Genomic DNA, 24,460 nt, shown 5'->3' on the forward strand with positions numbered 1-24,460 from the left:
ACCGATCCACGACATCGATCCTCTGCACTGCTAATGCTCAGCCTACTGCCCTTCATCCACTGCGCTACTGCAATCTGTACTACTGCCCATGACACTGCCTTGTCACTGCTGCATCTGCACTGCATCTCCCTCTAAATATGTTACATCATGTTGCCCATAGCACTGCCAGTGCTAACTGCTGCACTGCAACTTAGTTGCTGAGAAGTAAGCAACTGAAAAGTCACCCAAAATTTGACATGCTCGTCAGTTTGGATGCCCCGTGACGCTGAAGCTAACTCTACTACTAATCTGTGTTGACCCTATGATGCTACTGCCATGCTGTTGTCTCTGCTCTATGCCTCCCGCACTGTCGCAACAATCCATTGCGCTGCTTCAAACTCTGGCACTGTAGCTACTGTTGCTTCATCATCCCTCACACCAATTAACTCTCGTCATTCTGCTACTGTCATTAAGGGCTCCTATAGCTGTATGTGATCCAAGAGTTTGGGCACCTCAAGGATCCTGCCCCTTTCGGTAGTCCTCCTGACTACAGCTCAATATTGCCCCATCGCTTCTCTAGAGGTGCATGAGCACTCATGGCATAATCATCATCGTCCTCTCCGTCATCTTTCACTGGAGCAACCTTTTGAGTCAAAATTCTCTTCATTGCCCTTCTTCCGATGGCACTGCGTGGCGAAATGATCCATTTCTCCACATTTGAAGCATCTGACTTTGGATATGTCCTCTTTCTTTCTCTTCTGGTGCCCTTGTTGTCCTGTTGATGCGAGAGTCGCATCCTCCTCTTCCTCCTTCTTGACTCTGATCCCTTTGTTGCTACTTCCCGCCTTGGTCAATCGTCTGATCTCTTGTTGTCGAAGAGTTGCCCACATCTCCTCCCAACTGGGAAGAGAAGCCCTGCCTAAGATGCTTTGGACAAAGTTCTACCAATCTTCAGTGACTTCATTCAGGGCAGTCTTGACCATAAATTTAGGATCTGGTGTAGCCCCTACGAAAGTTAGTTGGTCACGAATCCTTTGCAACCTGAGAAGGAAGGGATCGATTTCTTCTCCCTTCTGCATCTAAAACTATCTCAGCTAACTCTCAAGCAACACCTTTCGTTGAACGAAAGTTCCCTCGTATAATGTGGTCAAGGCCTCCCACATTTCCCTTATTGTGTCCTTGTCAGCAGTATGTGGGATCACATGATCCTTGACCCCGTCCAAGATCATGCACTTAGCTTTTTCTTGAGTCTCCTCGTACTTCTTGAGAGGATCAACATCAATCAGAACAACAACCGTCCTCAAGGCATAATCCTTGATGCGATTTTTATCCAAAACTACCAGGATCCTGGCCTTCCAGATGACGAAGTTGGATGCTCCATCCAACCTGTCCTGATCCCTCAATCCGTTAACGGCCATCTCTGCTCAAATGAATGTCGAACTGGTTCTCTTCTCCCTCTTTCGTTGTTGCCCCAGCAAAACTCGGATCTGGATTTCTTTGGTGCTAGAAATCCTCTAAGGAACAAGCTCCCTCTGAATTTCGATTTCCTTCACGGAAATCCTTCTGCCAACCACTGTCGAATCACCCCTCTCTGATCTCTCTTTGTTGCTGCTCAACACTGGATCTAGATTTCTTGGCAAGAAATCTTCTGAGGAACTGATTCCCTCTACTTTGCTTCTGCCCCACTAGGTATTGTTCTGCACCAACAGAATCAGCACCCCACCAGCAACTTCAGATGAAATCTGCGTTGCACCTCTATCAATTTCGACAAAAATTTTCAGAGCACATAAACTCCATGGCCCAAGAGTAAGGCACTAATCCAAGTAAAGTTGGTGATCACCTTCATTTCCCTACTCTTTTTCACCTTCCTAGGTTTTTCAACCCCTTTCCTAGACAACTTGCTAGAGCTTGATGTGAATTGCATTGGAAAGGAGATATTGTAAAACCACTTGGACAACCTACTGTGTTGGTGTTTCTTCTAGCTCTCCTCCAAATTTGAGACAATTCCTACAATTGGATTGTGAGAAAACCCAAACCCTAGTTGCATTCCTGAAAAACATCTTGGTAAGAGGCCTTATTGAGAGTTTTGCACATAGTATTCAATGGAGTAGATCATTTGAAATCCTTTCCCTAAACCATCGTGACCTAGTGTTTGATTAGTAGCTTCTTCTCCCATGATTAATCGTAAACCCTAGGTCTTGTGTGGTCCCATTCTAGGTCTCTCGAGTATAGGAAGAGCACATTTTGGAAGTAATACATAACCTTGTAAACCTTCTTGAGAGGTCCTACCACATTGTGGAAATCTTGATTATAGGCATTCCTATCCCCATTGTCTATTCTCAAACCCTACGTTGACTTCCACCTCAGGTCTTTCTTAGAGAGCCCTTAAGCTTCTTTGAAGCAAGTGAGCCTTATATTGTGTCTCTCCTTGAATGGGACTTGGAAATCAGTTCATATCCTATCATTGATCACATCATTCTAGTGATTTGCATCCTCTTGGAACTCCACCCGTTGGTGAAAGCCCGTAAAGAGCAAGGGACACTGACTGAGATGACAATGGATCTTTGTCCCATTGTTGTCACTAGTCTAGTAGTAGTCCCATAGGTACCCTCCTAGGACCTGTTGACCACTGGAGTGGCACCTGAAGAATTTTTGAAGACTCCATGCCCAAGGGTGTATCAAAAGCTTCAATTACCATCAAAGCTCATCATGTCATCAGATTTTTTCAACTCTACTTCTCATCTTTCTTGTTGTACTCAAATTCCACAAATCCTATGGGCACAATGTAAAAGTGATATTAGTATGAAGAGTCAATTCATGTAACATGCCTAGGTAACTTGGGACTTTGTCATCAAGTGAGTTTACTCTAGGAGGTTTTTTTTCACTTCGTTAATTATCATATATTTACGAGAACTTAATAATTAATTGAGTTTTTTCCTCCAAGCATGACCCCAAATCCGGAGTGCGGCTCGATGGTGAGGTCTTGGATGAGTCCTAATGTTTAGGGTAATTTATATTACCATATTAGACCCCACAAAAAATTTCGTGGAATTTTATTAGGTCTCGGGTTCAATTTTTTAATTTTTTAATTTCCCGCGGAGCAAAAATTTGACTAAATTTTGAAAATAAATTGTAATAAATGATGTCTAGAGAAGTTGTATGGGGTATGTGTGCTAAAAATTACACCTCTCACCCTCGACTTTCTACTAGGACACACTTTGTAAAAATAAATTCTAGACCCTCAAAACCCACTTTTTCCTAAGTTTTGTGGAAAATGTGGCAATAAATTAGCCCAACAATTAAATAAACGGAGAAAATAAATAGCTCCATGTGACAAAATGGCATGGAAATGACTTGGAAATTATCTCAAGTCAAAGGAATGAGTCAAAGGACAAGTGGAGGGTGATTTGGCACCTTGCATCATAAATACATGGCCCACTCAAGGAAATCGAATTTCTGGCATTAAACGAGGAAGCTACTTACTTGGAAATTTGAATTTGAGAAGTAAATGCACATTTGGGAAGATTTGGAAGAATATTTTGTAATATTCCTAATTAGCCATGGCTAATTGGAATATTCGATTTTGCTCAATTTTTCCTTCTATAGTTAGTTATGAATAAAAAGGTGAGTAAAGGGTGACGTAACTCACTTTTAGAATAAAGTCACTCCCTAGTAGCACAACATTGTGACTTAAAGGTGAGCCAAGGGGGGCCAAAGGAGGACGCAGAGATGGAGCCCACACAGACACTTGGAGGGGCTGCACAAAAAGAAAGAAACACGTGGCAAGAGAGGAATTGCATTGGAGGAGGTGGGCCTTGGGATTGAGAGAGGCAAACGCTATAAAGGAGAGAGAAGCCTCCTCATTTTGGCATTGGATTATGTGCATTTGAGCTAGTCACTTCGACTTAGAGCACGCTGGCTGTTTAGCTAGTCTGCAGCACTGTTTAGTGCATTGAGTGTCTCCGTTCGGAGATCTCACCCTTAGCCCCGGGGGAACACGAGTGTCTGCTCGAGCAAGGTATTTCCATCAGTATTTTTGCAGTAGTTTCATCAGCGTTTTGGCAGGAGGATTGAGCATCTGGGATGACTGCGTAGTCTTGAGAGAGATGACGCAGTTCTTTCTGGCAGGAGTTCTGGATTCAGGTTTGCAGAGGGATTTGTGCTGGCGGATTGAGCAGGGGATTAGCCCTTGCACATTGGAGAATTTTGGCTGAGTTTCAGGCAGAGTTTTAGTGGGTTTATTTCAGTGGCAGCGCAGAGCCTTGAGGGACTGCGTGGGTCCTCAAGGGGGCGATTTTCGGGGGTCGGCCATTTCAGAAAAGCTTTCCGGGTTTTCTGGGTTTCTTGAGTAGAGTCTGATTCCAAAGTTTCAGTTTTTTCTGAGGAGGGGAACAACCCCAAATCCTCATTTGTTTTCTAGCAGTAGCAGCAGCACGGCAGTTCTCCAGCAGCTTGGACGCAGTTCAGAGAAAAGCCATTCCTTTGCTATTCTAAGTGTAATTCTTCACTTGCCTTGTGCAAGTCGAGGTGGCATCTTTCTGATCACCTCCTTTACTCATTCTATTACTCAGTATAATAAAATGGCTTAGCATTTCTTGCTGCATTTCTTGAGTATCTACTTATATTTCATGTTTACATTATTATATGTTGCACCATTGTTATTTTTATTCCCGGTTATTACATCATTTATACATATCTGGTTGGAGTTTTGCTGGGGTTTGGGGAATATCTCTGAAACGGGATATTACAGTGGTATCAGAGCATAGATCTGGCTCAGCCTGTGGAGCTAGCAATCTATGACACCGGGGGAAAAGCCCTACATTTGTTACAGAGGTAGGAGATACAGAGACACTGGACGTAGGTTGGAGAATACCTACGGGGAGGGAGACTGTGTTCTTGTGGTGGACGCAGAACAGGAGGAGCCTGTGGTGGACACAGAACAGAAAGAGCCTGTGGTGGACGCAGAGCAGATGGCAGATGAGGACGGGAAGAGATTTGTGGATATGCTCCTCAAATCAGTGCAGGATCTGTCGAGGCAGATTGAGGTGATGGGGCAGAGATTCACAGCAGTAGAGGCTAGACAGCGTGAGAGCCCACGGGTTTTCCAGGTTGGTGAGGGATCGGGTGCATCCCACCATTTGCCAGAGCAGCGTGATACTACTCAGCAGGTGGCCTCACATGCCCCTACACGCTCTACCATGCCCACTTTCTTAGGAGCAGACACGGGGGCCGGAGCCCAGCAGGAGGCAGAGCTCGGTCATATGGGCGATTATTTTGCAGAGTACCAGGCCTATGGGCAGGAGTTCAAGGAGGCTCTCTCATTCAGAGACTTTGTTCAGCTCCAACGGGATAGTAGACCCCATGACCATCACAGAGGATACCGGCATAATCATGATGTTGACACCCACCGTGCAGCTAGTAGATTCCACTTGCTTACGTTTGATGGCTCATCAAACAGTTCGGCAAAGTCTTGGGTGGAGAAGCTGGACATTTACTTCTAGCTTAACCAGATGTCAGAGGCAGAGGCCATCAAGGTGGCGACATTACATTTGGATGGTGAGGCCCAGGATTGGTGGTTCCATGGGATGGTTACACTCAGACACTCCACAATGACGACATATGCCGAGTTCACCAGGAGATTAATAGAGAGGTTCGACCGGAGGGATCCAGAGCAGCACTTTGTTGTGCTGGCGAGGCTCAAACAGACTGGGAACCCAGAGACCTACATTGCAGATTTCTTGAGGGTTTCAGTGATGGTGCCAGATCTATCCACGGCATGGAATATCTACATGTACGTTGAGGGGTTAGCAGAGCCGCTTCGGGTTTTAGTCAAATCCACTAGACTAGCCACACTCCAGGATGCTATCAGCAGGACCCGGGATTTACAGGATGTCTTACCCAGGACCCGGACACCTTACCCCCAGAGACAGAGTTTCCAGTCTAAGGGGAAGGATGTGAGGGTTCCACCTCCAGAGGGGAATCCAAGACGAGCACAGATTGAAGATGATGCCAGGAGGGAGTTGAAGAAGAAGCGGTTGTGCTTTACCTGTCAGGGGTCATGGGCACCAGGACATAGATGTGCTGCTGGCAAGGCACATTTTATTGAGGTCTTCTCCGAGAGCAGCGGGGAAGAAGATGAGGAGGATGATGTGGACGCAGGAGATAGTCATGTCGTGCAGGGTCCTTTGCCACCTCCACCGCCAGCAGCAGGTGGTGCAGCTTTTGCACCTACCGCAGGGGCCCTTGCAGCATTGCGAGGAGTTCCCAAGTATTTGACGCTGCGCGTACGGGGGACGGTACGTGGCCAGCGAGTATCGGTTTTGGTTGACAATGGGGAAACCCACAACTTCATCGATGCACAGATGGTTGAGCGGAGAGGTATACAGATAGAGAGCTTCGATGGGTTTTCAGTTTTGGTCCCAGCAGATCAGACCATGATGTGTGCTCATTATGTTCCAGAGCTATCAGTGACGATGGGCACCTATACACTGACTAACCACTTTTTCGTGGTCGATATTCTGGACACCAACATGATACTGGGTGTTCAGTGGCTTATCACTCTAGGGAAGGTCACGACAGATTAGAAGACCCTAGAGACGGAGTGGGATGACGAGAAGACAGGGAGGCGTCAGAAGATACGGGAACAACACACATATCTGCCTCAGACTGTTTTGGCTCATCGGATGGAGGCGGTTTTCTAGAAGGGAGACATGGAGTGGACAGTGGAGCTGCGTGCATCAGAGGCAGGGACTACAGGGCAGACGGTACATCCAGAGATACAATCCATCCTTGACCGGTATGCCATAGTGTTTGGGGAGATTCCGCTGGGACAGCCACCAGACCGGGGGTTTGAGCACACCATTGAGCTTGAGCAGGGCATATAGGCAGTGATTACTACCCCCTATAGGCATCCCAAGGCCTATCGGGATGAGATTGAGCGGGCCATTCAGGAGTTGCTAGCTCTTGGTCACATTCGGCCGAGCACAAGTCCTTTTGCTTCTTCTGTGGTATTGGTGAAAAAAAGGACGGCACATTGAGGATGTGCATTGACTACAGGGCCCTGAACAAGAAGACACTGAAGAATAGGTACCCCATACCCAGGATCGATGAGTTGATGGATGAGTTGAGAAGAGCACGATTCTTCTCAAAGATTGATTTGAGAACTGGATACCATCAGATTCGCGTAAGGGAGCAAGACATTCCCAAGACCGCCTTCAGGTGTCACTATGGGCACTTTGAGTTCTTGGTGATGCCCTTTGGGCTAACCAACGCCCCCGCTACATTTCAGTCCTGCATGAATCCCATCTTCCGTAGTCACTTGAGGAAGTTTACAGCAGGACTTGGGAGGAGCATCTCCAGCACATTGAAACAGTGTTGCGTATCTTGCAGGAGCAGCAGTTCTATGCCAAGCTCTCCAAGTGTGAGTTTGGGTTGACGGAGATGTTGTACTTGGGACACATCATAGGGGTGGACGAAGTGAGAGTCCATGAGGAGAAGATCAGGGCCATCAGAGAATGGCTGGAGCCGAGGAACGTGACAGAACTTCGGGGATTCATTGGCATTTGCACTTACTACAGGAAGTTTGTCAAGAGTTTCTCACAGCTTGCTGCACCCCTAACAGATCTGACGAGGAAGGGGGCATTCAGCTGGTCGGATACAGCGCAGCGAGCCTTTGACAGGCTCAAGGAGGTTATGAACAGCTGCCCAGTGCTTGCATTGCCAGATTTCACGCAGCCATTTGTTTTGGAGTGTGATGCGTCAGGAGAGGGGATAGGCGTAGTATTGATGCAGGAAGGTCACCCTATAGCCTATGAGAGCCGAAAGCTCCTTCCGCGCGAGAGGTTGTATCCTATATACGACAAGGAGATGTTGGCCATCATGCATGCATTGGCCAAGTTCCGGCAGTATTTAGTGGGTAACAGGTTCAGGGTGAGGACTGATCACAACAGCCTCAGGTTCTTTTTGGAGAAGAAGCAGCTACAGGAGAGGCAGCAGAAGTGGATCAGTAATATCCAAGCATATGACTTTGACATTATGTCAAGGGTAAGAACAACGTGGTAGCAGATGCCCTTTCACATAGACCAGCCACGTTGTCTCTTATGAGCTTGGACACAGACTAGAGGGCTCGACTTTTACTAGAGTACTACAAGGACATGTTTGCGTGTGAGGTTCTAGATGGGCAGGTGGCGGATGACAGGTACAGGGTGGTCGATGAGATCATCTACTACAGGGACAGGATCTTCTTGACTAAGGGATCTCAGCTCAAGAAGAAGATGCTCCAGGCTTCACATGATTCACCTCTGGCCGGCCATCAGGGGTTTACCAAAACCTACAGGGCCATTTGAGAGAGGTTCTCATGGAAGGGCCTCAAGGAGGACGTACTCCAGCATATCCGGGAGTGCGATGTTTGCCAGAGGAACAAGGGGGAGATGAGCCATCCTGCAGGTTTATTGCAGCCTCTTCCCATTCCAGAGGGGAAATGGGAGAGTATTTCGATGGACTTCATCATAGGGTTGCCCACGGTACAGGGCAAGGATTGTATCTTTGTCGTCGTTGATCGACTGACAAAGTATGCACATTTTTTTGCCATATCCGCACACTACACAGCAGCACAGGTGGCTGAGTTGTTCTTCAGAGAGGTCTTCAGGCTACATGGTCTTCCTAAGACCATCGTCAATGACAGGGACAACCATTTCATGGGCGGGTTTTGGCAGGAGCTTTTCTGATTGGTGGGGACAGAGTTGACGCCGAGTACCAGTTATCACCCACAGATGGACAGGCAGACAGAGATAGTTAACAAGTGGTTGGAGGGCTACTTGCGTAACTATGTCAGTGGGCAGCAACGAGCATGGCTGAGATGGTTGCATCTGGGGGAGTACTGCTACAACACTACACACATCACATGTCCATTGCTATGTCACCATTCTATGCTTTGTATGGATATCATCCTTTGTCTTTTGCTGACGTGATGTTTGGTGATAGCAAGACTCCGAGAGCCAAGATTTGGATCCAAGAGAGTCAGGATATTCTCTGAGCTCTCAAGGACAATATGGCTACAGTGCAGAACCAGCAAAAACTATATGCTGACAAGGGTCGGGTGGAGAGACAATTTGAGGTAGGGGACTTGGTCTACCTGCGGTTACAGCCATACCGACAGTCGTCACTGAAGCAGAAGGGGGCTAAGAAGCTCAAGCCCCACTTTTATGGACCATACAGGGTGATACGCAGGATTGGACAAGTTGCATATGACTTGGAGCTGCCCCAAGGCAGCAAGATTCATATTTTTTTTCATGTATCATGCCTGAAGAAGGCATTGGGGCAGCAGGTGACAGTGACAGATGAGCTACCACCCATAGATGATAAGGGGCATTTGGTGTTGCAGCTAGAGGCTATTATTGATACCAGGGAGAGGCAGTTGCGGAGCAGGCCAGTCCGGGAATTCTTGGTGAGGTGGAAGAATTTACCGGATGAGGATGCCACTTGGGAGAGCGAGAAAATTTTGCAGCATCCATCACTTCAGTTGCTTTAGGACAAGCAACACTTTGCCAGGGGAGACTGTAATATCCCTAATTAGCCATGGTTAATTGGAATATTCGATTTTGCTCAATTTTTCCTTCTATAGTTAGTTATGAATAAAAAGGTGAGTAAAGGGTGACATAACTCACTTTTAGAATAAAGTCACTCCCTAGTAGCACAATGTTGTGACTTAAAGGTGAGCCAAGGGGGGCCATAGGGGGACGCAGAGATGGAGCCCACGCAAACACTTGGAGGGACTGCGCAGAAGGAGAGAAACACGTGGCAAGAGAGGAATTGCGTTGGAGGAGGTGGGCCTTGGGATTGAGAGAGGAAAATGCTATAAAGGAGAGAGGAGCCTCCTCATTTTGGCATTGGATTATATGCATTTGAGCTAGTCACTTCGACTTAGAGCACACTAGCTATTTAGCTAGTCTGTAGCACTGTTTAGTGCATTGAGTGTCTCCGTTCGGAGATCTCACACTTAGCCCTGGGGGACTACGAATGCCTGCTCAGGCAAGGTATTTCCATCAATATTTTTGCAGTAGTTTCATCAGCATTTCGGCAGGAGGATTGAGCATCTGGGATGACTACGCAGTCTTTAGAGGGATGACACAGTTCTTTCTGGCAGGAGTTCTGGATTGAGGTTTGCAGAGGGATTTGTGCTGGGGGATTGAGCAGGGGATCAACCCTTGCACATTGGAGGATTTTGGCTGAGTTTCAAGCAAAGTTTTAGTGGGTTTATTTCAGTAGTAGTGCGGAGCCTTGAGGGACTGCGTGGATCCTCAAGGGGGCGATTTTCGGGGGTCAGCCATTTCAAAAAAGCTTTCTGGGTTTTCTGGGTTTCTTGAGTAGAGTCCGATTCCAGAGTTTCAGCTTTTTCTGAGGAGGAGAACAGCCCCAAATCCTCATTTGTTTTCCAGTAACAACAACAGCACGACAGTTCTTCAGCAGCTTGGACGCAGTTCAGAGAAAAGCCATTCCTTTGCTATTCTGAGTGTATTTCTTCACTTGCCTTGTGCAAGTCGAGGTGCCATCTTTCTGATCACCTCCTGTACTCATTCTATTACTCAGTATAATAAAATGGCTTAGCATTTCTTGAGTATCTGCTTATATTTCATGTTTACATTATTATATGTTGCACCACTATCATTTTTATTCTCGGTTATTACATCATTTATACATATCTGGTTGGAGTTTTGCTAGGGTTTGGGGAATATCTCTGAAACGGGATATTACATATTTGGTGGAGAATTTTGTGGAAATTTGTCCCCACATGGGCTCCCACCCATCTACACTTGTCATTTCATCATGGAATTCGATTTTGCTTCAAGGATTCTTGATGCCACTTGGGAAATTCGAATTTGCATGAAGGATCATTGGGATTGTCACCCATTTTCTTTGGGATTGTCACCATTTGCCTTTGATTGGCTCCCAAACTTCTATATAATAGAGCCATGGGATCTCACTATGTATCAATTGTTTACTAGCTATTGTGTTTACGGAAGCGTTGTTACTTTGTACAATTTTCAAGAATTGCAATAGAAAGACTTTAGGGGTCCATTCATGGGTGTTTTTTCTTTGAAGCATGGTGCATTGTGAGATATTGGTATAATCTCTTCTATTTATGCTTTGAGTTATTTCATTTTCCATATACTTTTATAGACTTTCTAGTGCAAAGCTATCTTGCATTAACATTTGATTTGTGAGTAGGCTTTAGATGTTGAAAGTTCTAGTTTATTTTCAAATAAATTTCTAAAAGTTTCAATGCATTGTTTGTTTCTCTAAATCTATACGGACTAATGTGTGGAGTATGGTAGAAGAATTATTTTTGTTGGATCAAGCGTGAGGAAGTCTTTGGAAGACCAACCCACCCTTGAAGCATCTTCAAAAAAACTCTCATTTGTTATTTGGATTTTCATAGTTCATCTTATGAAGAAGTGTTCTTACAGGGATTTGTTTGGACATAGCTTGTATACAAGCAAATATTTCATATTTTAAATATTTTCAAATAGTGTTTCTATTTTAAATAGTTTTAAATAGTGTTTCATTGATTTTATATTAGCTACTTGAGAGTATTTCCTAAACTAAAACAAGCGATAGGGTTCACTCTCACCATCACTTGATCTGGTTTCTTGTACATTATTTGTATGATATTTATTTGTTTTACATGCTCTCTCTACACTAATTGTGTCTTTGTTTTGCGGCCCATAATTGGAGTGTTGATAAAAAGATACTTAAGGAAAACTCTAACTATTTTCTTGTAGGACCTCTCAAGCCTTCAAAGTTCATCTTTTAGGAGGCCGTGGGCATTTGAGGAGGGTTGCCATTTAGCTATGCTGTGGGCATTTGAAGAGGATCTCTCACTTGGAAAGGCCACAGACAAAGAAGACTAACTCATTTTCTTGTGCAAGATTTCGTCCACCATTGGAGGCTAATCTTTGGGATACCAAGAGACACCTAACATTTTCAAATTTGAGAGCATTCTTATTATACTTACCTTAATTTCTAATTTTTGACCTTCAAAAAGGAAATCTAGTTCCACCTCCTACTTGTTGAATTTGTAACTATGGTCAGTCTTCACAATGTATATTTGGTCACTTTATGAAATTGTATTTATCATTGTAAAGCATATTGATATTTATAAATGCTAGAGTCAAAGGAAAATCTATTTTGAGTCAAAGTCCCATTATGACTTTTTAAAGATGAAAATTTGAATTTTTGAAATATAATTTTTGGCTCCAAAAGTGACAAGTCAACTTCCCTCCAAGTCAAGTCGGCCCTGGCCAAGAGACACACCCATTTGATCAAGACCAACTACTATATAAAGGCAGCTCAACCTACTCCATTGGGGCATTCACATTCTCTCACACAAGACAATTTCTGGGCAAGCAAGCAAATCATAAGGATGAATAGGATGAATAGAAGGAAAAATTCTCTCTCTTCTCTCTCTTGCAACTCGCACGCGTGGATTGGCTACTCTCTTTGTGGTTCACATTTTTCTAAGCATTATATTGCAAGGGGGCAAAATTTTCTGGGTAATTGGGCAACTCTTGCAGGGCCAAAATTTCTGAGGCAACTGGTAATTGTAGGAGGGCCGAAATTCTAGATCAGACGGACAAAATGAGTTTTTGGATCAGATTGGGTGACTTGACTCGGAGGAGAAGACCAGGTTTGAACATAAGTCTAGGTCTGTCTCTCATTGAACTAGAATAATTTCTCTATTGAAAAAGGTTGTTGGTTTTTTCCCCTTGGTGGGTTTTCCTAGGGTAAATCTTGTCTTCTTTTTGTACATTGTGATCTCTATTGCTCTATTGTTTTTTATGGTTGAATTTCTAAAGTATAATTGTTGAATGATATATTGGAGTAATTTAAAGGAATATCTAAATCAAAAGTTATTATCAAAATTTCAGAATATTGTGCTAACCTATATTGTACCTAGAAAATCAACATTGCTCTCTAGTGGAATTAATCACATGGGAGGCTTCCTAGTATAGGTCACCTATATGGTATTATACGTTAAAAGGATCAAGGTGACACTTTGATAGGCTCAATCAAGGTACTCATATTAGGTACAAGGCTCAATTCTTTGCAATAATGAATAGCGCACAATATGGAGAGGCCTATGAGGTAAAGCTTGTAGCCTAGTGTGACACCCCTTGGAGTACCCCAATTTTCGTAATGTAATTAAGAACATATAATGTTGCGGTGATAGCATTGATGCTATGATGTCAAACTCTATTATATGATATAATGTTTATCTTTATTAATAAAAAAAATAGAGCTAAAGAAAGGGGACAACCAAAAAAATATGATGCCTTGGGGAGGGGGAAAATTTGACTTGAGAAAAAAATACATACCTTGAGTTAATAATTCCCTTAATGTGATGGTTGGGAAGATGAAGGGTCAAGGTGTGTTTATAAAAATGAAAGAGAAAATCCATTGAGGAGATTTTTCTTTTTGCCTTTTTTTTCTAAGCATTACTCTATTATTCTTCTCATATACTCATTTTTTCCCTCTCTCACTCAAAAATTCGAATTGGCATGAGAATTGGTGACAACTTGTGTAACAAGAATTGAATGTGTTGAAGTGATTTTTCCATGGACTAAATGTCTCTGAGGACTAGCAGATGTTGTTTGTGGGTGGCATAGAGAGCACTAAAGAAAGGGAGGGCCAAGGAACTACAGAGATCAAGGAAAGACTCCCTTGTGTTTTGCATACCTACACTATCATAGGCTATTTTTAGCCTCGTGGACGTCAAAATAATTTCTTTCTTTCTTTCTATGTGAATGTCTATGGGCCTGGTCAAGGAATGGAAAGGTTGAACACTGAGACTCTTTCCTATGTTTGGAGAAGAGTGGCCTTCACTTTTTGTGTTAAATTTGGTCTAAAAATTGCGTGCTATATCCCTGAGTTTAGTTTTTTGTCAAGGAATCAAGATTTGGCTCTAAGGTAGCCAGCTATGAGAAAGACTGCAACATAGTTGAGCCTATGGTTGGGTGGAGAGTGGCTCACCCTTTTTCAGTTCTAGATTGAAAAATATTTGACTCAAGATAAGTATCTCTTATGGATGATTATTTAATTGCTCTTTTCAACAACTTTATATGCACACGCATTTATCCTTTAGCAAATTTATCATGGTTGTAGCTATTATTTGGTTGTAGATTTTTATATGTATTAAATTTTGTAAAAACATTGGTTGAGAAAGATAGCCTTCCTAAATTATTCTGTAAACAAGCCATGTTGGAATATCTACTATCAATTTTCTTCTAGGAGGTTCCAGAAGCTGAAACTTGGGCAATAATAAGGGGAAATCTTGTTGATACTCCTATTCACTTTTCAAAGCTTGGGTCTCAATATTTTTGGAAATATGATCAAAGGAATTTGGGCTTCCTAAATGCATATTTAAATAGGTCATGTTGGCATTTTTGCAATAGCTTTTCTTCTAAGAGGTTCCAAAAATTGAAACTTGGAACATAATGAGGTTATATCCCACTGATCATCTAGTCTAACTTTCAAATCTTGAGTTACGATATTTTAGGAGATATTATTACAAGAAGTTGAGTTTCTTGGATGTTCCTAAAAGCATGGATCAAACAAATCATGTTGGCATTTCTATTATAACTTTTCTTCTGGGAGGTTCCAGAAGCTGAAATTTGGGTCATAGTGAGGGTAAAATCACATTGATCATCTAAGTCCAACTTTCAGATATTGGGTTGCGATATTTTGGGAGTTATGATCAAACAAAGTTGAGTTTCATGTATGCTCCTAAAATCATACATCAAATAGGTCATGTTGGCATTTATGCTAGAACTTTTCATCTAGGAGGTTCCAAAGGCTTAAACTTGGACCATAGTGAGGGGAACTCCCATTGATCATCAGGTTCAATTTTAGAATTTAGACTGCTATAATTAGAAGATATACCCTTAGGAAGTTGCTATATTATTTTGCATGTAAAGTGTTTGAAGAAATGCCTAAATGGTTTAATAATTCATGCAAAAAAATTGTTTGATGAAATACCCAAAAAAAATGTTGTTTTGATAAAGGTATTTTATTACAATTTGCATACAAACTATTTGATAAAATATCTCAAAGAAAGAAATCAAAAGTTGCATGATTGAGTGGTATATTTCAGTTAGTATGTTACAAGTGGAATCAAAGCAATGTTTCTTATTTGATTTCATACAAAATGTTTGACAAAGTATCTACAACAAAAAAACTACTTGGTTGTATACAAAGTATTTGAAGAAAGGTTTACATGTAAAGTGTTTGACAAAATATATGAGAGATGAAAATCAAGTTTTTGCAAGTGTGGTTAGGATAAATTTAGTAGGGGTATGTGACAAAGGGAGAAAAATATGATGCCAAACAGACCTAATGAAGGACTATGGGGTTGGTTTGATACAATGGTATTAGAGCTTATTGTCAAGCTAGTAAAGAAAAAAGAAAATTTTGGGTACCTCGTAACCTTTGTAAGTCATTAGGGGAATTGGGTATGTGACACCTAGGGTTTTCAAGATATGGCTCAACCATGGCACATCTAGGCATAGAAGAGAGGGGAAAAGGTTTGTTTGAAAGGTATGTCAACAAAAAGAACAAAAAACCTTCAAATGACCCAAGTTGAAGCCTTAATGTAGAATTAGGGTTTTACAAACCCTAGAATTGCCTAGGGTTGATGACATCAGCCCTAGGGAAGTATTTTCAACCATGCAATTTGCTAGATTTTGATGCTTTAAGGTGAAATGACTTCGAATTAGCTCAACATCCAAGCCCTAATTGAATTTTCATTGAAACACTAACCCTAACCACTTGCCTTGCAAGGCCAAAATTCTAGGAAGGGGGGAAAGGACAATTTTTTATAGTTTTTTTTATCACCAAGATGGATGCCAATGCCTTCTGTCTATTTGGGAGATGGATTTTTAAGGATTTTTCCTATGGAAATATCAAAACCTTGAACAGAGTAAGGGGGGAAACCCTAGGTTTTCATTTGGCATGCAGAGAATTCAATACTTGGGAAACATTAGCAATGAAGATGGGGTGCATGTGGGCCCAACCAAGATCTAAATCATTCGAGATTGGCCAGCCCTGACAACTCTAACAGATATCTGTAGGTTCTTAGGCATTGCTAACTTCTACCTAAGGTTCATGCTTGGCCCTTAAGTCAAGTGACCAAAGGTGGAAAAAAAGCAAAGTTTTACTAGTTTGAGTCACAGCAAAATGCATTCGAGGATATGAAACACCACCTTTGCTATGCACCAATCCTCACCCTACCAGACCTACAATAGCCATTTGAGATTGAGACAAATGCTTCTAACTATGCCATTGGTGCAATCCTCACTCAGCAAGGACATCTGGAGGCCTATCACAGTGAAACACTCTTTGATATTGTCCGGAGATACTCCACCTATGACAAGATGTACTCCATTGTGTAGGCTTGCCTATAATGGAAGAATTATATTCTAAGGAAGGAGATGATCATCCACACTGATCACAAGCCTCTACAATTTATGGAGACACAAGGAAAATTGTAGAACAACCACCATAAAAATGGTCAACACACCTACAACAGTTCCATTTGAACATCAAATACAAGAAGGGCAACACCAATCGTGTCATAAACTGCCTCAGTCAACCCCCAATTGTGGCACTGACCACAATTCATAACTCTTATGGGAAAAAGACCTCTGGGGGGCCACAATTATACAACAATGACTCTGACTCTGCTGCCACATACTAGATGTTGATGGTAGGTAAGCAAGTTTTAGACTTCCACCTCCAAGATGTTCCCTTATGCTACTTGGGCCACCTTTGTATTCCTTCAAGCAAGCATTCCAAGTTGATATGGAAAGCACATTATAGTCAGGTGGTAGGGCACTTTGGTCAGGAGAAGACAACAACAATACTTCAAAAGTATTTCTACTGGCCAAAGCTTCAACAATAAGTCTAAACCAACCATCACGGCGTAGCGGTTGTATACTCCTCTACCTACCCCAAACAAGCCCGGGGAGTCAGTCTCCATGGATTACATGTCTGGTTTGCCATCCACCAAGCATGGTAATGATTGTGTGTTTGTGGTTGTCATTCGATTCTCTAATATGACCATTTTGGCACCATGCAAGAAGAGTATCACAACTAAATCCGCTGCGAAAATATTTGACTGTGTTTGGGTTCACTTTGGGCTACCTTAGACCATTATTTTAGATAGGTACAACAAGTTCCTTAACACCTTTTGGTCTAGTCTATGGTATCTCACAGATACCATGTTAACCAAATCAACTTCCTTTCATCCCTAATCAAATAGACAAACATAATTGGTCAACAAGATGATTACACGCACATGTATAACTCTAAGCATCCACGTACATGGGACAAAAGCCTTCCATATGTTCAACATAGTTATAATAGAGCCCTCCAAAGCTCTATTGGCCACAGTCTTTTTCAAGTGTGCTTTGGGTTCCAACCATTAGCCCCAATTGATGTAACTATTACCATTACATCTTCACCAACAAATTCCTCCCATCCTCAGGTCAAGGCAGATAGGGCAGTCAAATTTGTTGCATAGATCCAACAACTCCAGTAGCAAGTCCATGATATGTTGCAAAAAACCAATGCCAAGTACAAGCAGTGACATAACCAGCACAAAGTTACACGTAAGTTTCAGGTGTGTGATAAGCGATGGCTACATTGACAGAAATAGAGCCTCACAGGCCCCCATAGGAAGCTTAGACCACTCTGATATGGGCCTTACACAATCAAAAAGGCTATGGGAAAAAATTCTTTTGAATTAAGCATTTCCCCTTTCCTTGGCTTGCACCAAGTGTTAAATGTGGAGCTACTTCAACCATATTTTCCACCTCTATTGGACACCTTGGAGGTAGCCGAGCATTTGGCCCCCAAAAAACTCAACCTTGACTACATTGAACAAGCTACAATGGATCGGATCATGGAGACCAAGACAAAATATACCAGCTAGCAACACATAAAACTTGATCGGGTTGTCAACGCAGAGCAGCTTCTTCACCAAGGCAAATGGCTCACCAAGAACCAAATTCAATAGAAGTTTCCCCATCTGATGAGGGAACTCGACGAAATGGAGACCATTGCTTCCTAAGGGGGGAGGATTGACCTAGGTGGATATCGATGGCCACCCACCTCTTCCACTGTCTCAATGGTTCTCTATCTTCTTGATAGTTTGTTTATGATTTTTGGGTCACAAACTTTTGCGGCCATTTTGAGGCCCTAAACGACATTTTTCTGATTTTTGGATACCAAAATTTTGGGGTTGTTTTGAGGCGCTAAACAATATTTTTCTGATGTGACCGAGACCCAGGCAATAGTAGTAGGATCTAACCTCGGCCCCAGCCAGAATGTGTAATTCTCGGCTAGACCTTTCCAATGGGCTACCGAACGCCCTAAACAGAGATCATATGTAAAAGTTATGACCACGATAGGTTAACATACCAACTAACGCCATCGAGGCCCGCAAACGTTTTGGTGTTTCATCTTCTAGGGTTAGGTTTTTGGACCTAGAGGGTTCTTTTCTTTATGTTAAAAGGTCATTCAGTTGACCTCTTGTAATAGCTTTTGTGAATGCACATAGTCACCATCTCTCTCCATTCAAAGATAGCTACCACCATTCTAGCCAGTTTGTGTTCTATAATATTATGTTATTTCATTTATTAATAAAAGTTGGGTTTCCACCATATTATTATAATATCCAATGTATTCATCTGCATGTATTCCATTTCCTTTGTTGCATTTCCTTTCATTCCTTGTACAAACCAAATCATAAGTTGAGAATTTGTTAAATGCATCACCGGTGATTTTATGCTTGGGTGCATACTATCATTTACTTAGCTAATGGACATTGTTGCAATTACACCTGACAATGGCCACTAGATAGTTTCATAATGACACCTAGTGGTGCCAAGTGATAACCTCACAACAAGAACATGATACCACCTTGATATGTGCCTATTGAGAGGCTATGTTATAGGGGGTACAAGTTGCCAACTAAAACACAAAAGAAAAATTGTAATATGTTTCCCAAATAATAAAGCCGACATAGGAAAAATTATTTTGTATCCAGGGTAGCCAATAATCACGGTTCCATTGATTCATTTGCTGCTACTTCAAGTCTACAAGATTTGTAGTAGAAACTGAAGTTACAAAAAAGGAAGCTTAACATTGCTTTTATGGAAAGGAATGCTCTGTAGTGTAAATCCTCATTAGAATCTATTATATAACACCGACAGAAGTGAACAAAATAACATATGAGACAGACTGTATAAGGTAGAAGCAAATTTATTTAAGGATACACAACATATGTATTCTTAGACAGCTACTATTGTGGTACCTTTTCTTGTTCCGGTGTATATCTTTGCTTGCCTCGGCTTTCCCATCGTAAATAAGCCTTGATTTTTACAAGGTCCTCGGGTGCAGAGATTGCAGGAATGTTTATATCATCTCTTGGTATGTCAATGTGAATGTTCTGACCATTCAATTTAAACCTGACAAGAAAGAGAGTTTTATTTTCATATCTTTCTCTTCCCTTCCCATAGATAATCAAGATAAGAGAAGATAATATTATCCATACCATTTGTCTGTGGTTTTATCTTTCAAGGTGAATTCAATTGAAGATATTTTGGGATCCCAAATTTCCATATTCAATGACAAGACGTCCCTAGACTGCAAACCATGGGAGTAGAGGGTAGACAAGCATGGAGTTAGGTTTGAGCCCTGAATTTAGCTAGTTAAAAACAATAACTAGTGGGCATTTATTTTGAAATACCTTTTCAAAAGGAGTTCGCAGTGCTATCTTATTGTAGGTAGTTGTTCCAGTAGGCCACTGTGATTGAGCTGGAATGACCCAATTCCTACAAAGAATTCACAATATAAGATATCAACAATTAACAGTATGATGGGGATGGTGAAAGGCGACGAGAGGCTTACTTGTGACTCGGATGGAGAAGACCACCCCAATGAAGAATTAAGGAACGCGAGGCATTTGGAACTTGAAAATCTATGCGGACTGGGTGCCCACTCGAAACCTTCACCTGTACCAAACAAACGAATTAATCGGAACCAGACATTGATCATATTGTTCAAAATATGTTTGATCGCTTTAGAAAGCATGCTTGTTGATGGAATTCTGAAGGGTGGCTAAACAATTTATTGACTGGTTTGCATACGCACCTGCAGCTGCAAGCCCCCATCAAGCTGGAAGTTGTGACTGGTCTGGTTGTTCGCCATTTTTTCGCTAGTACTCCCAACAACAACAACGCTTTTGTGGAGTGTCAGCAAATTTAAACTCTTGCGGAGGAATGAGAATCAGATTACAAAAGAGTATAAAGGTAAAATGAGCCCAAAAGTGGATTCCCACTCGAAATATATATCGTACGACTCCGCGTGTCAACAGTCCAAATCAGACCTTTAACCGCAGCATCTTTTAGCGGAGGTATTTTTTTATTAGACTTACTAAACCTGTATTTATATCATTAATAAAGATTGCAGAGTGGCACCTGTATTTGTTTGAAGAACTTTTTTAATAAGAAAGTGTATGTTATATTTAATGTGTTAAAAAAGGTTTCTAGTTTATAAATATATATCAATTTTAAGGTTATATCATAAGGACATGAGATTTTTTTTGTTAATGGGGATAAGAGTGAGATTTCTCATTGTTTATGGGATAAGGGTAAATATATGTACCTATTCTATTTTTTTTTATTTAGATTACAATTTTCTTTTCAAAGAAATATATTCTTAATTATTTAAAAATACAATTATATAATTATTTATAATTTGAATGATTTTTTGCAACAAAATGTTTATATAATTAATACAAATTTTGAGTTATATATAATTTTTAATAAAATATGTATTGATTTTTTAATTAACATAATTTTTGAATTCTCTAAATTTTGTTTAGAGAAATGTTCTATAACATATTTTAATCAATTTTATTGTTTTTAATTGTTTATGTTCAAAAAATTAGAATAAATATATATATATATATATATATATATATATATAATTTTAATATCGCAACTAAACCAAACATTCAATATAAAATTGATATCAAATTGATATATGAATTTTTTTTATCTATAAAATAAAACTCTATTTCCATACAAAAATTTATAAAGATATATATGTTCTATTTTATGGATATAAATTAATAATAATTGCCTAAATTGTGATATATGTCCTTTTTATTAATTTGAAAAATTAAATATTTTAAAAAATTATTAAATAAACACTTAATTATTCATAAATATATATTTAAATTTTATTTAATATTATATTTTTTAATATATAATTTAATAATAAATTAAATTATATTTTAATAATAATTTAATATTTAATATTTAATAAATATTTGGCACTTAATTATTCATAAATATATATTTAATATTATATTTAATATTATATTTTTAATATATAATTTAATAATAAAATAAATTATATTTTAATAATAATTTAATATTTAATAAATATTTGTAAAATAATAAATTAAATAATATTAATATCTTATTATAGTTTTAGGGATAAAATTAATTAATATTATTCTTATAAATAAAAGTATATATAAATATAAATAAAATCAATAAAAAAAAAATATCTGCTGAGACATATTCGTAATCAAAAATACACTTTAAAGTAAATATGCTAGCCCTTCACGTGCGATATTCAGTGCTCTATGAAAGGAATAAGCATAAATATGGGTATAAAGGCGTTGCCTTTTTAAATAGAGAATATTTATAAAAATACTCTAATCAAGTGAGTCAAAGCCTTAAGCTATTAAATGTATGATTTTTAATAACCATTAAATGTATAATTATTGATTGTAATAAGGCTTATTTATCTAGATGAATTTTGGAAGCCTATTATTTTTGCCACGTTTCTTAAATTATAACATGACGAGATTTGATTATTCATTTTATTTTGCCTGTGATTAATTGGCCATGTTTGCATAAATAAATTAAAAGGATCTAATCCATGATCTTAGGTTTTGAAGATAATATTTTTTTAAGGTAATTTGGAAATTTTATAAATTAGCTTAGATTTATTTTAGTTTCGTATATTTTAGAGTTTTGCAAAAAAGATTTGTAAATTTTTTATTTATTTATTTATTTTATTTTTTATTTTTTTTTATTATGATAGATTTATGGTTAACATGAATTTGTGTTATATATATACACATTCTATGTTGAGCACGAAAGGAAATACACGTTTTCCTCATATTATGAATCACGAGATTAAAATGTTTTAACTAAGATTCATCTTAATTTCAAATTTATCATGCGCTTTTTTAAGTTCTGCATTCTAAAATAAATTTGTAACTCAAGGGATTTGATCTCATCCGATGTATGATAGATTTGTAGTTAACACGAATCTTTGTTATACATACACACACTCTATATTGAGCATGAAAGCGTTAGTGGTGGAAAATGCTTAATGTCAATCTCTTACACATTGTATTGATCTCAAAATATTGACAACATGAGAAGGTCATTCTAGATCTAAATCTCCTTAAGAACTCATCAATGGATCATGATGATACCTCACCAAGGATAATGTTTACAACTCTTATCTATGGGGCCTTAGTTTATGGTTGAACACTAACCAGTATGGTGGTTTGTGGATGACCACTAATGAATATACTTTAAATAATGTTGTGATTTCTATATGACCACTAATGAATATACTTTAAATAATGTTGTGATTTCTATATGACCACTAACCAATCTGTTTTGAATAATGTGACGGTTTCTGATTTACCACTAGTCATTTTGACTTGAACAATGAGGTGGTTTTGGATGACCACTAACCAAATTGATTTGAATAATGTGGTGGTTTCTTGTTTACAACTAACCATCTTCCATTTTATTGAGTTACTTCCCTTCTTAAAGGTGTATGGAGAGATCCTTTTATCATTGTGAGGTGTGGAGAGTACCATCTTTGACTTCAGAGAATATATAGAATTAGATCTAGTCACTCCTAAAATCATATGGAATACTTGCTTGATAGTTTTTTCCTTTTTCCTTTTATTCTATTTTAAGTGTTTGTACCTATGTCTTAACTACGCGATAACACTGATGCAACTTATTTACTTGTAGAATTCCATCTCCAAGAATTTATCCATCCATAATTAACTATCTTCTTATCCTACTTCTGCTTTTGACATTTTCCTGATAGTGATTTGTCTCCCCATAATTAGGACAAGGATGGAGATAAAATATTGGTTTTCCTCTTTAACAATGTTGGCATTTGTGTTTACGATTCTAGACATCTTCGAGAAATGATGCGCTCATACTATAAATTGGTTTGGAGTCATCTGGAACATACAAGCTATTTCCTTTGTCACAACCCAAGCCATGTCGATTTTTTTTTAATGATATCTCTTCCCAAGGTCTAAAAAAAAAAATTCTCAGAAATATCATTTGGCTATTCCTTTACTAATGCACATTTGTTGCTGCTAATGTTGTTGTCATTCAATGATTTTTCTTGCGACTCATATTCATTCATTATTTCCTTTATCAATTCATTGTGTGATTCCATCATGTTTTCCATATCACAGTGAGCATCAACCATTTGCAAGATTTCATATGTTTCACATGTTATATCAAATTTTTGGATAAGAGCTTCTATATCATATGTTGCATTAATCTTCTCTAGTAGCTCCTTTGTATCAAAACCTACATCAACATTCTAGATGAGTTCATATGTATCACAAATTGCATTAGCTTTTTGTATGAGGTCCTCTATGTCACAAATTACATCTATCTTAGTTGTAGATGTTATATAATCAAGTTGATATTTGTATTCTCTTAATTTTATATTAAGTTCATCAATCAATTATCTTTCATATCTAGATCACTTTCAAGATTATTTGCCAATTGTAAAGTATCGACCATGTGATCAATGATGTTTTCTTTATGTTTTAAGTTTTACTCAAGTGCTTTAATTTGATTTTGCAATTCATGGTTGTATTCTTGCAAATCCTTGATTTCTTGAGATGCATTTTGTAAATGCTTTCCTCCTTTATCCATTTTTCTCACACTCACTTGTTATGTTCGCTTGATTATATGCTTATGTGTAATGCTTACTTCCACTTGTTTTTGTTGTATCAAGCTTGCTTGATTTTATGTCACCTTAGGGTGTAGGGTACCACTGATCATGCACCATAAAGTGTGATTACAATGATTAACTCACTTGAGCTCCTTATTCAATTTTAGGTAAGTCACTTTACAAAAAACCTTCTTGTAATTAATTTGAAATAGGAAGTACAAAGCACCTTAGACCCCCTTATTCAATTTCAAGAGGATCTAGGACATGGAATTTTATTACTCTTGATACAAGTATGTCTTATACCTAAACGAAATTATGTTTTCAATTACAATATTTGTCTCCAAGTTTAACCATAAGCACATGAAATTTTTATGATGGGTCTTCACATTTCATTACA

General features: G+C 39.5%; 1 protein-coding gene across 3 annotated transcripts in view; it reads right to left on the bottom strand.

Moving 5' to 3' along the window:
- LOC149224136 (alpha-glucan water dikinase, chloroplastic-like) overlaps positions 1–20,342 on the bottom strand; it is a 483,030-nt gene extending 462,688 nt beyond the window's left edge. For all 3 annotated transcript variants that reach the window (XM_089386018.1, XM_089386017.1, XM_089386016.1), the window contains exons 1-5: positions 20,188–20,342; positions 19,945–20,048; positions 19,784–19,868; positions 19,589–19,680; positions 19,349–19,502 (exon numbers count right to left, since the gene is read on the bottom strand). In XM_089386018.1, coding sequence (XP_089242144.1) covers positions 19,349–19,502; positions 19,589–19,680; positions 19,784–19,868; positions 19,945–20,048; positions 20,188–20,244 — 492 coding nt within the window. In that variant the 5' untranslated portion in view covers positions 20,245–20,342. The remainder of the gene's footprint in view (positions 1–19,348; positions 19,503–19,588; positions 19,681–19,783; positions 19,869–19,944; positions 20,049–20,187) is intronic.
- Positions 20,343–24,460: the final 4,118 nt, after the last annotated feature.

The sequence above is a fragment of the Pinus tabuliformis genome, chromosome Q, assembly GCF_031772625.1.
Source record: "Pinus tabuliformis cultivar Carrire ecotype Pingquan chromosome Q, CPIR1, whole genome shotgun sequence".
Taxonomy (NCBI): domain Eukaryota; kingdom Viridiplantae; phylum Streptophyta; class Pinopsida; order Pinales; family Pinaceae; genus Pinus; species Pinus tabuliformis.